The sequence below is a fragment of the Mirounga leonina genome, unplaced genomic scaffold, assembly GCF_011800145.1.
Source record: "Mirounga leonina isolate KUSES-001 unplaced genomic scaffold, KU_Mleo_1.0 Mir_180, whole genome shotgun sequence".
Taxonomy (NCBI): Eukaryota; Metazoa; Chordata; class Mammalia; order Carnivora; family Phocidae; genus Mirounga; species Mirounga leonina.
In genome coordinates, this window is record NW_023270469.1 from 10,857,512 (window position 1) to 10,871,998 (window position 14,487).

Below are 14,487 nucleotides of genomic sequence, written 5' to 3' on the forward strand. Positions count from 1 at the left end.
CACCACACACTCACAACCAATGCACTCTCTGAGTCTTGTCACATATGGATTTTACATTCAGAGCTAAAGTCTGACACTCAAAACCTAATGCGTTCAAAATCATTAAGAAGAGTCCAATAGAAAAAGAGCAATACGATCAAAGCAACGACAACAAAACATCTTTCAAGACTATTGATAAATTGTATTGAATGTAATACAGAGAAAGGCAAAGGGCTGATATACTTTTGGCCACTGAAGATGCAAACACGGCCAAACAGGATCTGAGAAGCATTTCCAGGTCTGTGAATAACACTGGAGGGACACTAAAGCAAACACAGAGCATGTTCTCAAAAAAAGCAAGTTATTATCATCCAATTTTGATTTTTTCCCTGGTTGAGAGACCAGGGCTACAGTTTTCATGTTCAAAACCCCTAGTCATCAAGCCAGTCAAACTTCCATTTTAGATCCTATCAGAACAGCTGGAAATTAAGAGCAATATCGAATTCCTTGTTCTCTAGAACGACTGCTACGGGAAATATGTCACCGGATGAGGCCTCCCGCAGCCATCTCGAGTCTGAATATGGCAAGATGGCAGTGCTGAAAATCCATTGCCTGTCCACTCAGTGTGAGAGCCTTTTCTTGTCCATCGAGAGCCCCTGGCTATTAAGACAGACTGCCGGAATCGCAAGTTAAATCACAGCCGCCAATCAGAAGAAGTACTCTTTCTGATTTTCATTGGCTGCACTTTGTATATTAAGCTCACTTTTCAAAACAGCCTCGGCACTGTCTACGTTCTCTGACCTTTTCGCCTCGTTTCTTTTGTATAACCTTTTCTGCTGATAAATGCGAACGGCTACGGCAGCGATGCACAGCAAGGTAAAGACCACAACAGCTATTAAACCTAGCGAGAGAGGAGAAAAGAACGTAAAATCAGAATTTGCGTCGCAGTGGAAGCCCTGCGAACTTCACGGTTTAGTAAGTCATAAGAAAATTATGTTCCCCATAAATCGAGCATCTGGTATCTATAAATTAAAAAAGTATCCAAACCTCAAGGATTTCTGGATCAGGTGGTATCATAATATATGGAGTTTGTTTCTGAGTTCTATCAGCCTGGTGGGTTCGCCTCCATTTACTCTACACGCATATTATACTGGATTTATTCAGTGCGTTTCCATTTATTTTTATTAATCTTTTAGTGCATTTTACGTTAAACACAAGATGTTACCAACACATCTCTAAGACCATGTGATCATTGCATATTAATACACAAATTTTAATTACTTTAAAATTATAGATAGTAGCAAGATGGTAAAGTGATTAAATGTGTCTTTGTACTTAAATATTTAAACGCTGTAATTCAGTTGATTCGCAATAGTTTGTTCTACTGCTGAATAGGAGGGACAGGATATATGCATCTGAATAATCCTGACTAGTGAAATATATTCATATGGATAATATAGATTATTTAGCTTATTTCTATATGAGGAATACTGATATTCTGAAACATTGTGAATGTTGTAAAGGTTGTAAATAAAAGATTTAAATACCACAACTGTTAACTATGCCCATATATGGGCATCAACCTTGGCATTACATTGGGCCGGAAGTTCTTCGAAGTGTGATCTGTGAGTCCCTTTTGGGTCCCAGGACACTCTGAGGAGGTCCACGGGGTCAAAGCTATTTTCATAATAATTCTAAGATGCCTTTTCCATTGTGTTGACATACCCACTGCTAATGTAAAACAAGGTTGGGTACAATTCCTGGTACTTTAGCATGAATAAAGCAAGGCTACCGAACTGTAACAGTGGTCACTGAATTCATTATTACACTGCCAGGCAACCCCGGAAAAAAAGAAAAAAGCTAGCTTCACTTAAGAGTGTCCTCGATGAAGCACTAAAAATTACTTATTTTATGAAATCTTGACCTTTGGCTACATGCCTTTTTAACATTTTGGGCGATGAAATGGAAAGTACTTGGGGTGTATCTCCAAGTACAGTGGGTGTCCCAGGAAAAGCGTTTGTGTTAAAAGCTGACTTGTGAGCTCAACTTTTGGCTTCATGAAACACCATTTTTATTTGAAAGCATGATTGATAAACCATGGTTGTTTTGACTTGGATATTCGACAGATACTTTCTCTGAAATGAGTGAAGTAAGTCCGTCACTTCAAGAAAAAGTAACTGACAATATATGTTACCAGTGATAAAAGTCAAGCTTTCAAATGAAAAATAGAATTTGGAAAACTACTGCCTGTCACCATGAGTTTGAGAGTTTCCTAATACTTAGACTTTTCTGACGAAAACAGTGGAGGTATTAACTGATGTCGTTGTTTTTAGACAAAAATAGGTACAGTGAAAACAACAACGTGGATCACCCGTCATATTGTAAAGCTAGGATTCTTCCTTCCAGTTTCAATTAGGTGCATATAACTCTAACAGAGTCCACCAAGCCAACACACTGAACCGTTATCACCAGAAACTGTGATTTCTCACCAATCACAGTTGATTCCTGAGCATATGATTTAATGGGCGGATTGACTACAGCAAATCATAATACTGCCAATGGCCGAGCCGATTTTTGGCTGGGTCAAACTTACCTGAGAAGGACAGCAATTCTTTGCTCATAAATCTAATATAAACATGGCAACCAAATTCTGCACTTGAAATCTAAAAAATTCACTACATATCCATTATTAGTTATATTAGTAAGTAATAATTTTATTCAGAGTATCTAATTGTTGTTATATATTTTGCCTCTCAGCAGTTGAGTTGCTATAAATATTTCTATTGTCTGGCATCTTGTTATAGGCCTCTTGTATCAAGAGAGACATTCTGAATAATTTCAATGTGAAAAACTGATGAAGTCTATTATAGAGAGCAGGCGACAGCAATTATAAAATAAACATCAACATTACAGTGGCCCAGACGAGATACCCAGACAGTCATAATCGTGAATGGACTCTGGAACTAGTTTGTTCCATGTATGTGATTTATCTCCTTTAATTTGGGGGAAGGTATTATGTCAGGATTTGTCATGTCCAAGGAAACCTTGATCTAACCTGTTAAACAAACAAAACAACACACTAAATAAAATACCGCCAAGCACTGTGCTCCATGACATTGCCATCTGAGGCCCTGTCTGACTGTGTTTTTATGAAGATACTGTGCAGCTTCCTCTCTGTCTAAATCTCACCATCCTTATCTGCATAGCCTGGCCAGAAATTCTCTATAATATCTGGGTCACCAGTTTTAAATGTCTTATAAACAATTTTCCCATCTTACATTATTCAGTGTTTGTAAGTGAAGACAAAGATCATCTACAATGTAGAACATAGGGCGATTAGCCAATTTGGAGAAATTTTAAATGGATTAATTATGGCTACACAGTGGGTGCTATTTACGAGTAACTAGACAACGGGTGAAAAATTATATTACGATGCTACCAGATGGAGAAACGCCCCAGAGGATGATATTCTGTGATTTAGCAGATAAATCGCATGTGGTCCCAGACAAGGCCTTCGGAGCTTAAACGGCCATGCCCAGCTGCTTTGCTTCTGACGCTCAGTCTCTGCAATGCCCAAAAGCAGACGCCACTGGATTCCTAGACCCTCAATCCCTGGGCTGCAAATTTTCCACCCTTTGTCTGTGCTCTGCGTTTGAGCCAAGCGAGATTCCACAGGTGACTCATAACTTGTTCCCGTTCCAGAGTAACATAGAATGACTTATCAACACACCCCTCCTTTAGTCTGTAAATCTTCCCAATGATCTCTGCCCAAAGCAACAGTATTCTAAAGATTAAATATTTCGTTCTAACATTGGCTTGACTGTCCAGTCACTCTCTACGTATATCTATCTTTGTGTCTTTATCTCCTTATATCTATACTAGTTAAATGTATAAACGAAGCACCATTATGAGACTGCGACAATCTGCTTGACAAGGAATCCTAGTTTAAAACGTGAAGCACATTAAATGCTAGAGCTTTAAATGAGGTTTCACCATATAATGTATTAATAATAATATATTCATGTATTTCTTTTAGACATGCAGTTATTCAGCTATTAACTACTCTTCTAGCAGGTCTTACCGTTGTTTATTTTTTGCTTGTTATATGACTAAATGGGAATTCTATCTTGGGTATCTTTAATTTATACACCATTAGTTTGCTAAAAGAAAAATACCTGAAATAGCAATGGGGATGTTAATATCCTCACAAAGATTTGACTAGTACTACTGTCTCAGTAAAATCCCAACTTCTTAAAGGAAGTTGATGTCTGGATGAGTAAAGGTACAAAAAACAGAACAAATGGATCAGGTATAAAGCCCACAAAAACTGCCCAGGTAAAAGAATAATCACATTATCTGGCAATGTAATAAAATAACTGTTTACTTTTTATGTCCTTATCCTACGCAGACTGCGGAGAAAAGGCGAGCCACTAAACATTTCCATTATCTTATTAATAACCTTCTTAAGACCATTGATCAGGAAGAAGACGGTATTTTTGGGGGGTTGGTTTTAAATAAATTATGTCTCAGAGAATATGCTGTTTCATTGCCAGGAAGATATACTTAAATTTTTTTTGTGTTAATTCTGCAATTTAAAAATGACTATGAATCACTTTTATTCCATTAGCCTAATATTTGACAAAAATGCAACTAAAAATGTAATATTCATTGATGTGAGCACCTAAACCATGGAAATATCCATTTTATTGAGCATGACCACAACATAAAATATAAGTTTTTCCTGCTTTTTACATAAACTCTTGCAGAAGCAGTACAACAAAGTCCAAGAAGCCAACAAAAATCGTACTGCTTCCTCAAGTATATTCAGATTTCCCTAGGGATTGTAGAAGGCCACTTTCAAGCTAAATGATAACTCATTTTTACACAGTTTAGCAACTATTCCTTGAGTGTGGTGCCTTGATGAAATTATCCATTATTTAAACTGAAAATCTTCAAGGAATTCAGAAACTCAGGAAGACTCTAGAAGGCAATCCAGTATAAATAATAAACCACTCCCATTGACCTCAGGCCTCAGTGCCTAACCCTGGGGATGTGTGTGAATTCTTCATGGTTTCTCCAATGCTCAATATTCGCCACTCCTAGTAATGACAAGTACCAAAGAAGAGCCCATCCATGCTTTCTGTTACCTCCAATCACTGCAGAGTCACTTCTGATTGCATTAGCGAGGGGTTCTCTGTCATCTCTTGTTCCCGAATGATCTGCAGGGAAAGAATAAAAAAGGGGGGAAGGGAGTGATATAGCCAATCAAAAAGAAGAAATTTTGAAAAAAAAAAAAAAAGTCTTAAAACATTTTAAACCAGAGCAGAATTATGGAGGTCAATGTGGGATCCCTGTCGACAACTTTTTTGAAGCTCAGCAGTGTCAACTGCAGGGGCCCACATGAATAAGGCACTGAGAATCTAGAGAAGAAATGGGAAAGAGAACTGGACGTCAACCAACAAAGCCAATTTTGAGAAGCCACCTCGAGGACCCGCTGCCTCAGCGGCATCGGAGGACTCAATGCCCAGGGGATCAGTGTGTTCGTTACCGCGTAAAGGAGGGGCCACACACCACCTGCAAACGAGTGTGTCCTTTCTCTTGATGTGGCATCGGTACCACCCTGGGCCACACAGCTGGACTCTGTCACGTGTCCCGAGACGGTGATGGGGGCCAGGTGGCTGGGCTGCAGTGCGGCCTTCAGAGGAGCCACGTGGCTGAGCTGCACGGCAGAGAGACAGCCCAGGAAGCCCTGTGCGCCCGCCAGCGCCGTCTCCTGGTCTGTATCACTGTGTTCTGTGAACCCAAAGAAACACCGAAATGTTAACAATCGTGCAAGAGCAAACAGGGAAGGCTACAGACGGAATGTCCCCAGTCTGGTAATACAACAGCAAATATATATACAGTAGACTAAATTCCCCTTTGCCGGTCTTTATTCAAAGAGTCGGATCCAGCAAGTCTCTCCGTGACTACTGGTGAGCCTCTCCAGGTTAATGAAGGCAGGTTTTTAAGGATGGCTAATTTAATATCATGGGGTGAACTCTGGAAGTGATTGAAGCCTCCCTAAGAACGGGCCAGGTTTGGAACCGATGAGGGTTCGTGAGATGGTAAACTGAAACACAGATGATTAACATCATTTGTGATAGGGCTTGGAGTAAGAGATTCAAGTGCTTCCCGATTTGGAAATGGATTCAGCTCAGCTTGTGAGACGTAAGTCATGAAAAGCACAAAAGCTAGAGGGAAAATTGAGCTTCTGGAGTTCCCTTATCTATTGCCCAACCGGCCGATGGTCGGGCCAACAGCTTTCTGGTACTCTGCAACCCCATCCAAACATGCAGGGGGATGATGTTGAGATGTGGTGGAGGCTACACCCCAAAGAGTCGCCCTAATGACTCATGCACAGCAGTGAAAACGTTCATACCTCACAGCCTTTTCTCCCTCGTTCTCTGCCACCTGTCACTCAGACAGACACGTGCGCACCCCCGTCCCCTCTAGATAGAAAAACCCTCCCCCACATCAATGGGAGTTTAGTTTATCTGCAACTATTGTGGCACAGAGATTGGCTTGAATGCCAGAATATTAATTCATGGTTTTACGGTGAAGAATACATTTACATTTTATGCTTGGCGAGGTTCAAATTGAAATAAGGGGAATTACCTGTAGAGTTTTAAAGTTCAAATGTTATCAGACTACAATGCATCCAATCCACCCAATGTGACCAGAAAATAGCACTCCTCTCTCCTGCACTGCATATACAGGGACACAGACACGGTTTGCACTTTTGTCTCTTTTTGAAAAAAAAAAAAAAGGATAATAGGTATTAAGTATGTATTGGGTACTTATAACGCGCTCAGCACTGTTCTCAGGGATTTGCATGCTCGTGTTTGCAGCTCCCAGGAGCCGGGAGGGTCTGATGTCCGTGGTACAGGCGGGACACATGGGGTCAGAACTGCAGTGACTGCCTGAGGCTGAGGAGCTGTGGGCATTCTGTGCGGGACTCGGGCTCTTGGGCTCCAAACCACAAGACTCCGCTATTTATGAACTGCTCTCTGATTGACCTGTTGTTTTCTTTCCTCTGTTCGTATCTTCTGCAGTGCCTCTTATTTATTTTGTTATTATTTTTTGGCTTGAGAGCAGCTAGTCTTGAAGTGACTCTGGACAACTCAGCTCTGATTGAGCCGGTCTTGTTATATTAAGAATTCTGAAGAACGCCGTTTTGTTCCATTACCATTCACACTTTATACCTAATGATGAAAATGCTGATTAAATGTTGAGTATCGTGAACGTCATCCTCCAATCTGAAAATCAGCGCAATTACATTACTCTCCTGCTGTGGGGGATAGAGATACGGTACTCAGGCTCAGGCATTCTGCCTCAGAAGGCCATGTTCCAACCACCAGGCCACCCTGCCTCACTGCACAAAGACGGGCTTCCTGGACCCGTAGGTGACCCTCAACCTCCAGCATTATGCTGTTACATAGAAGCCATTCCGTCCATGTATAGAAAGCAAAAACGAACTAAGTCCCAACACACAGCATTCGCTCACTTGAATGGATATACATTCAAACATATTTATGTTTAGAAAGACAGCATTCTTGCTTTGGAGTTTTTTTACTTTAATAAGAAAGGAAAAGAAAATATACATTAATAGCAGCATAACCAGGACAGTGCTTTTCACATTTATTTTAAAATGTTAAAATCTTGATAACAATTTCTATAGACTTTTTAAAAAATCTTATCTTTTGAACCAAAAAATAAAATTGTAAATAGATAAGATTCACTTCTCTGGTACAAATCTGACAGGAGATGAATTTTATTTTATTATTTTTTTAAAGATTTGTTTGTTTGAGAGAGAGAAAGAGCTAGCAGGGTAAGGGGCAGAGGGAGAGAACATCCAAGCAGATTCCCACTGAGCATGAAGCCCGATGATGCGGGGCTTGATCTCACGACCCATGAGATCAGGACCTGAGCCGAAACGAAGAGTTGGATGCTTAACTCACTGAGCCACCCAGGCGCCCCGAGATGAATTTTAAAAACTACACCTTCAAGTCCAAAACATTTTACATATTACAAATTACTGTATAAAAGACTTTATTTATTTTTTTTAAAAGATTTTTTATTTATTTATTTGACAGAGAGAGACACAGTGAGAGAGGGAACACAAGCAGGGGGAGTGGGAGAGGGAGAAGCAGGCTTCCCGCAGAGCAGGGAGCCCGATGCGGGACTCAATCCCGGGACTCCAGAATCATGACCTGAGCCGAAGGCAGTCGCTTAACCAACTGAGCCACCCAGGCGCCCTATAAAAGACTTTAAATTCTAAAACTTAAAGTGGGCAGTTAATCAATTAATATTTGTTTTAAGAGCTACTGTTACAGGAAATAAATTCCCTGTACATCAGGCATCTCACATTCTAGTAGCAGAGACAGAAAACAGACCTAGAGACAGGAACTAGTGAAAATTTTGAAGAGTGGTAATGTTCTCAAGAAATGACTTAGAAAGTGTGATGGGGTGTGTCTGGAACAGAAATTTATCTTGATGGATTAGGTGAGTTTTGTGTGTCTATTTTAAGGTTGACTCTTCATAGTCCTGTTCCCTTAGTAGTCTGTAGATATTATTCCAGCAACTTCTCGCTCTATCACTTCTTTCTCAAATTTTGTGAGATTCCCCCTGTGATTCAGGAATTTTGCATAGAATATGGTGGGCCCTTTTCATCTGGAGACACAAGTTTTTTCTTTAGCCTGGAAAATTTCATACATTGTGCACACAACTATTGCTTCACCTTCATATTTTTGTAAAGATTTATTTTACAGAGAATGAGAGAGAGAACGAGCGGGAGGGGTTGAGGTGGGGGGGAGAATCCTCAGGCAGGCTCCCCACTGAGCGCGGAGCCTGATGCAGGGCTCAATCTCACAACCCCGAGATCACGCCCTGAGCTGAAACCAAGAGTTGGGCGCTTAACTGACTGAGCCACCAGGGGTCCCTTTCACCTCTAACTTTTTTATCCTCTTGGTCTGCTGATTATTCACACGGGGTCTCCTCTGCATATTCTTTAAGCTATTTTACTTTTCCCACCTGATTTTTATATTTTAGGACTTAATTTTGTGTGAGTCAAGTGCTTCATTCACTTGATCTTCTACGTGATGAATTCAAGTTTCAACAAAGATCACTCTTTCCTACTACTGACGTTTTTGGTCTGGAACAATCATACTTTTTAGTTCCTCAAGGTCTTTTGGTTGCTTTGCTTAAAAGCAAGTGCTCTTACTAAGTTTCAACAGGATGGTATCTGTTTCCCTGAAGAGGCTTACTGTGATAGGGAATGATTCTGGTGGCTTCGTTTCTTCCCCCTTTTTATTGTTAAATCTTCTTTTTTTTGGTCATTGAATCTTCTTAAGAATGGAGTTGTTTTTCTCATGTGCTGGGTGCTTTTCAGTCACTGTTTTCCTTAGGTGGCAGACAATGTAGCTGCCCCACACCAGTGAGAGTGTAGGCCAAGCACTCATGTAACCTCCAGACCGAGAGGACTCAAACTTCAGGTCATCCGCAGCAAAATTCAGGAACTCCTCGAGTTTCAGGTTGCTCCCTTCTTTGGCAAAGAGGGGAAATGGGCACAGTGACGTTTTCAGTGCCGACCTCTCCCCATGGGCTCCAGAGATCTAGGCAAGCTAAGTATTTCCAAGTGGAGGGGAGGGATCTATGCAATTTAGGGTCTGCCCCCCAAGACTTTCCTAGGCTGGCCACTGACTCTCTTCCAACCAGAGGGCAAGGAGGCCCCTAATACTTTTCTCACTGGCAACCTCCAGGCTCCCCCCTGCCTGCTGGGCTGGACCAACAACTCCTATTTTCAGGAGAGTCAATGGGTGAGAATTAGAATTAGGAGGGAAAGTATAGCACAGGGTTTTGCACCCACCTCCCCAGAACGGAGTCCAAACAAAACAAACAGCTATACTATGTTGTTCATAAGCAAAGCTGGCCTTAGAAATACATAGCATTAGATATCTTGCTGGACATTGACAACTGTGCTAATAGCCAATGAGCAAAAATAGCTATCTTTCCTATTATCTAACTCCTGAAATGCCAACACCATCTAAAGATTAGAACAGGTAGTGTGGAGGAACTGAAGACCAATGTCTCCTGCTTGACACAAATCCTGAGAGGACTCAATCATGTTTTGGATGTTTCTGGTTATAAACATCCTTAACTGACTCAAGATTTTTGGATAATCTTGCCTATTAAAAAATTAGCCCCAACTGTATTATCCAACAAAGGGAATGACTTCTGCTTTGTTAAAGAAGAAACCTTTTAACAGAAGGCCTGCCAGAAAAATAGAGTACCAAGGAATTAAAATTCGTACAAAGTGCCTTTCTATACCTGGAAAGAGGACTGTTTCTGGAAAAGGCATGAAGTAAATGGAAGAACAATCAAAAGGAGGGCTTCATGGAATTTCTTGTAGCTCTCATTAACAAACAAACAGAAAACAAAACCAAATAGGTTGACCATACCTAGGAAGAGGGACCTTGTTTAAAAAGAATCTTAGTATCTTTAACCCATAAAGATAAGGATAAGAAGGCTTGCCAGAACATGGGGCAATAAATCAGAGGGGGAGCAGGGCTAAGACCCAGCAGAGCATCTTTGTCATTATATGCAATTATGACCAGGATTCAATAAACAAGAGTTAGTGGAAAAGTAAAATGGGAAAGCAGTCAGCAAATACTACATGGATAAGGAAGCAGTTTTTCATAAAAGGTATTTATTTGCCAACCAAACCTATGGCTCTGAGATATAACCTTGAAAATCTGATTAATACAGAAGCTATTTATAGTTAGATATTTCCGGGCGACCTGTACTTTTCTTTTGCTTTCAATTAACCTGTCTTAAGTGTCACAAGACATTTACAAAATCACAGGGTCCCTTAAATAATCTAATCAAACTATCTTACGTACACCCTTGGCTTTGAAGCAGGTTTTACATAAACTAGCACTGAGATTGACGTTTGTTCCTACAGCTCTTCTAAGAGATGGGTAGATACCCTCTTTCCTCTGACCACACACTTTATTTACATCTGGCCTAAATCTCCACTGCAGAAATCTGAGCTACTTCCTGGCTCTGCAGCCTCAGAAGAGATCAATGATCTCTATGGGTCATTGCCTCTAAATATACCAAAGCTACTGCTCAGCAGAGACTGAGCGAAAAACATCTTCAGGCTTTTAGGAAACTCTTCTAACATAAAAACAATCCATAAACAGAACTCAGAACTTCATTTTACAATGAGTTTTGGATGTAAAAATGAACATAATGCAGCCTATTAATTACGGAGGAATGTGAGCCAAGTCCGTCTGATGCAGCCTGGTTCTTCCCACACCGCGAGGGACCAACGGATTGCTGCTTGTCAGGGTCCCTGCACCATAACAGATCTGACATAAACAAGTAATAGATAGTAACTTTAAACTTCACTCAGCCTTTGAACAGTGACTTTGCAGTCATTCTACAATGGGTTAAATTATATCATTCAAGAGGTGAGCACATTTTTCTGTGAAAGGTTTGATGCAATCTCAAGATTTTGTAATGGTCTTCACTGAGTTTCTTTTTTCATGTGTGGCATTGTGACCCAACAAAACCTTAATGAGTTAGCAAAGCAACTTCATACCTGCATAGTTCCTTTGACCAATTACACCTTAGAGAGATCTCTTCTTACATAATGTTCAAGTAAATAGTTCTCTTAGAGGAGCTGCTGAGAAATCATTCACTTCGGCATCAGTACTTCATACATGTGAACAACACACTTGACAGAGAAATGACATCAGACTGCCTGCCTTTTCAGAAGGAAGACTGGAAAAAAAACTGCTTCCTCTCTGTCTTCAAGTACTCATTTTTACAAAGGAAACGGACCATAGGAACAAATTTTTAACTCCAATCACCATTAACAAGCATTAGTAGCAGTTATCAAGCAAGGAGGGTAATTTTTAGGCAATAATATCAAATTGTACTAAGATGACATGGAAACCAGCTCTAACCCTCTATTATACTTAAAAGACAACACTAGCAGAATTCACATTTAACTGCTCTTACTCTCACGGACCAGTCCCGCGGCTCATCACTAGGCTGGCCTGCCAGCATCTCTTTGCTTTGTGCTGAAAGCTCCTGTATGCACTCTCCTGCCAACCTCATTCTCTCTTCTCTTCCATCAATTCCTGCTCTTTAATAAAGTCACTCACACAATAGAGTAAGCCCCTGATGATGGCTTTATTTTTTACTTATTCCTAGTGCAGGTACATTTTAAAGCATGTCAGTAATTAAAGAAATAAACAATTGCCTTCTCTTTTTTATTTTAGAAATTATTCTAGTTTTATCATGGTACAAAGGTGTCTAGATTTGGCAGCTGATAAATATATAATTTGGGATGCGTGACTTTTGCTTTTATCATTCAGTATTTTTTTTGAAGTGTAAACAGAGCTCTGTTTTATTACGTTTGACCGCCAAATGAAAGCGATGAGAGTGATATCGTTGTCAAAGGCGCACTCATCCTTCCTACCTGGAGCACAACTTCATGATTTTATGAGCCTCTGACAAAATCCCAATGTCTACCATACCATGCACTCTATAATTAAAATCAGATAACACGTTTCAGCAACTGGAGTGTTCTTTGGGTTTGGGACGTGACACTTTGATCTATGCTCTTGTATCATGATGAGGACAGAGGTGTCTTTAAGCTTCTAGGTATGGCCAGTTCATGTCGCTAATTCTCTGGAAGCAATTAGAACCTCCACAAGGATGAAGCCACTCTATACACCAGAGATAGTCTATGACATTTTAATTGTTAAAATATTCAAAAATCCACTTGATGAAGAAAAAAAATTCAGTAGATTTCTTACTGCTCTTGTTCTAAGCTGTACTTCTCTTTTAAAATAACCATTCTCTTAAGTGTCATTTCACAATATATTTACACAATCAGGACTTAGGTCATCTGATTTCTCCTCACCTCTAGGCACTGAAGTGAGTTTTACATAAAGGATTCCTGACATACTGGAAATTATTCCCCAAGCCCTTCAGTGGAGACCAGTTGTCCTTTCCTTGCTGACTACAGACATTATTTACATCTGGCCTAATCTCCACTGCAGTGATCTGAGCTACCTCCTGGCTCTGTGTCCTCAGAAGAGAGGAATAATCACTGTTCTTTAAAAAGATTTTATCTATTCATTTGGATGCGGGGCTCCATCCCAGGACCCTGGGATCATGACCTGAGCTGGAAGCAGACACTTTACCGACTGAGTCACCCAGGCGCCCCAGGAATAATCACTATTGATCAAGACCTCTAATATGCAAAAGCTACTACTCAGAGTAAGTGAAAATAATCATCCAGTTTTTACTAAAATCAAAAATCTATTATAACATATAAAAGTATCTAGATACAGAATTCAGAGCTTAATCTTACAGTGAGATATGAATATGAAGAGCAGATTTAATGTACTCTTGATCGTAGGAGGATCTGAACTAAGCTGCTTGGCTAAAACCACAGCTCCCAACTACTAATGATTATTATTGTCAAAGTTATTGAGTACTTAAATTAAATGTAATAGGGAGTTAGAGATGGTTTCCATGTTGTCATAATAGAGTTTGATATTACTACAAAAGTTCACCTTCCTTTTGAGTATCAGCTAGTAATATTTGTTCACAGTGACAATAATCTAAAATCATCTCCATAGTTCTTACTAAATTTAAGAAATGAGTAATGGAGAAAGCTGAAAGAGGGAAAATATGTCCTTCTTTCTGGGTTTCCATCTAAAATGGCAGTGAATGGTCATTACCTTCAGCGTTTGGTTGAAAAGGCAGACAAATTACAACTCCAAAAAAATGACTGATGAATGTTCATATTCTGCTCCCTTAAAAGAAATATTCGGAAATCATAAAATGATACAAATATTTTACTCATTTTTATTTGGAGGGGAATTTGGAACTATTTTATTTAATGCGACATAGGGCACATTATACTCAATTGGATACATAGGAACACTGTGTAGGACGATGATGTGTATGCCCACTAACATAAGCTCTGCGAGGGCAGATGCAACGTCCATCTTGCTGGACAGCATTCTCTGTGTACACAACAGGTGATCACAAAGTATGTGCCTAATGAATCTAAGCCCAAAGGGCTTCCAAATAGGAAAAACAGATTTGATAAGCGCGGGGCCATGACAATGTGCCTCGCAGACCTCCAACTAGAGGACAGTAATTGACCAACAGCCCCAGCTGCCAGGCTCTGAAACCTATCTTTATCCTTGGGCCAAGGCCATGCTTCCTGTGGGTGGCTCCCAGCGGTGGCTGAAGACAGCAGAGAATCCTAAGGCGGGCTCATTCTTGGGAAACAGGAGATGCTTCTGATGGCTGGCTGACTCAAGGGCTCCCCAAAGACTGCTCAACCCTTCTGAGATTGCACAGACTTCCAAGATACTTCTAACTTTTCCTTTCTCTCTCTCTCCCCTTCATTTGGAAGCAGAGTTGCATGGCCATCTGATG

The 14,487-nt window shown here is 40.3% G+C and overlaps 1 protein-coding gene across 1 annotated transcript in view; it reads right to left on the reverse strand.

Annotated features, from left to right (window-relative positions):
* Positions 1 to 392: 392 nt before the first annotated feature.
* The window catches only part of CNTNAP4 (contactin associated protein family member 4), a 257,652-nt gene continuing 243,557 nt past the window's right edge, over positions 393 to 14,487 (reverse strand). The window contains exons 22-24 of the mRNA XM_035024744.1: positions 5,554 to 5,772; positions 5,127 to 5,198; positions 393 to 880 (exon numbers count right to left, since the gene is read on the reverse strand). Of these exons, the coding sequence (XP_034880635.1) occupies positions 687 to 880; positions 5,127 to 5,198; positions 5,554 to 5,772 (485 nt within the window). The 3' untranslated portion in view covers positions 393 to 686. The remainder of the gene's footprint in view (positions 881 to 5,126; positions 5,199 to 5,553; positions 5,773 to 14,487) is intronic.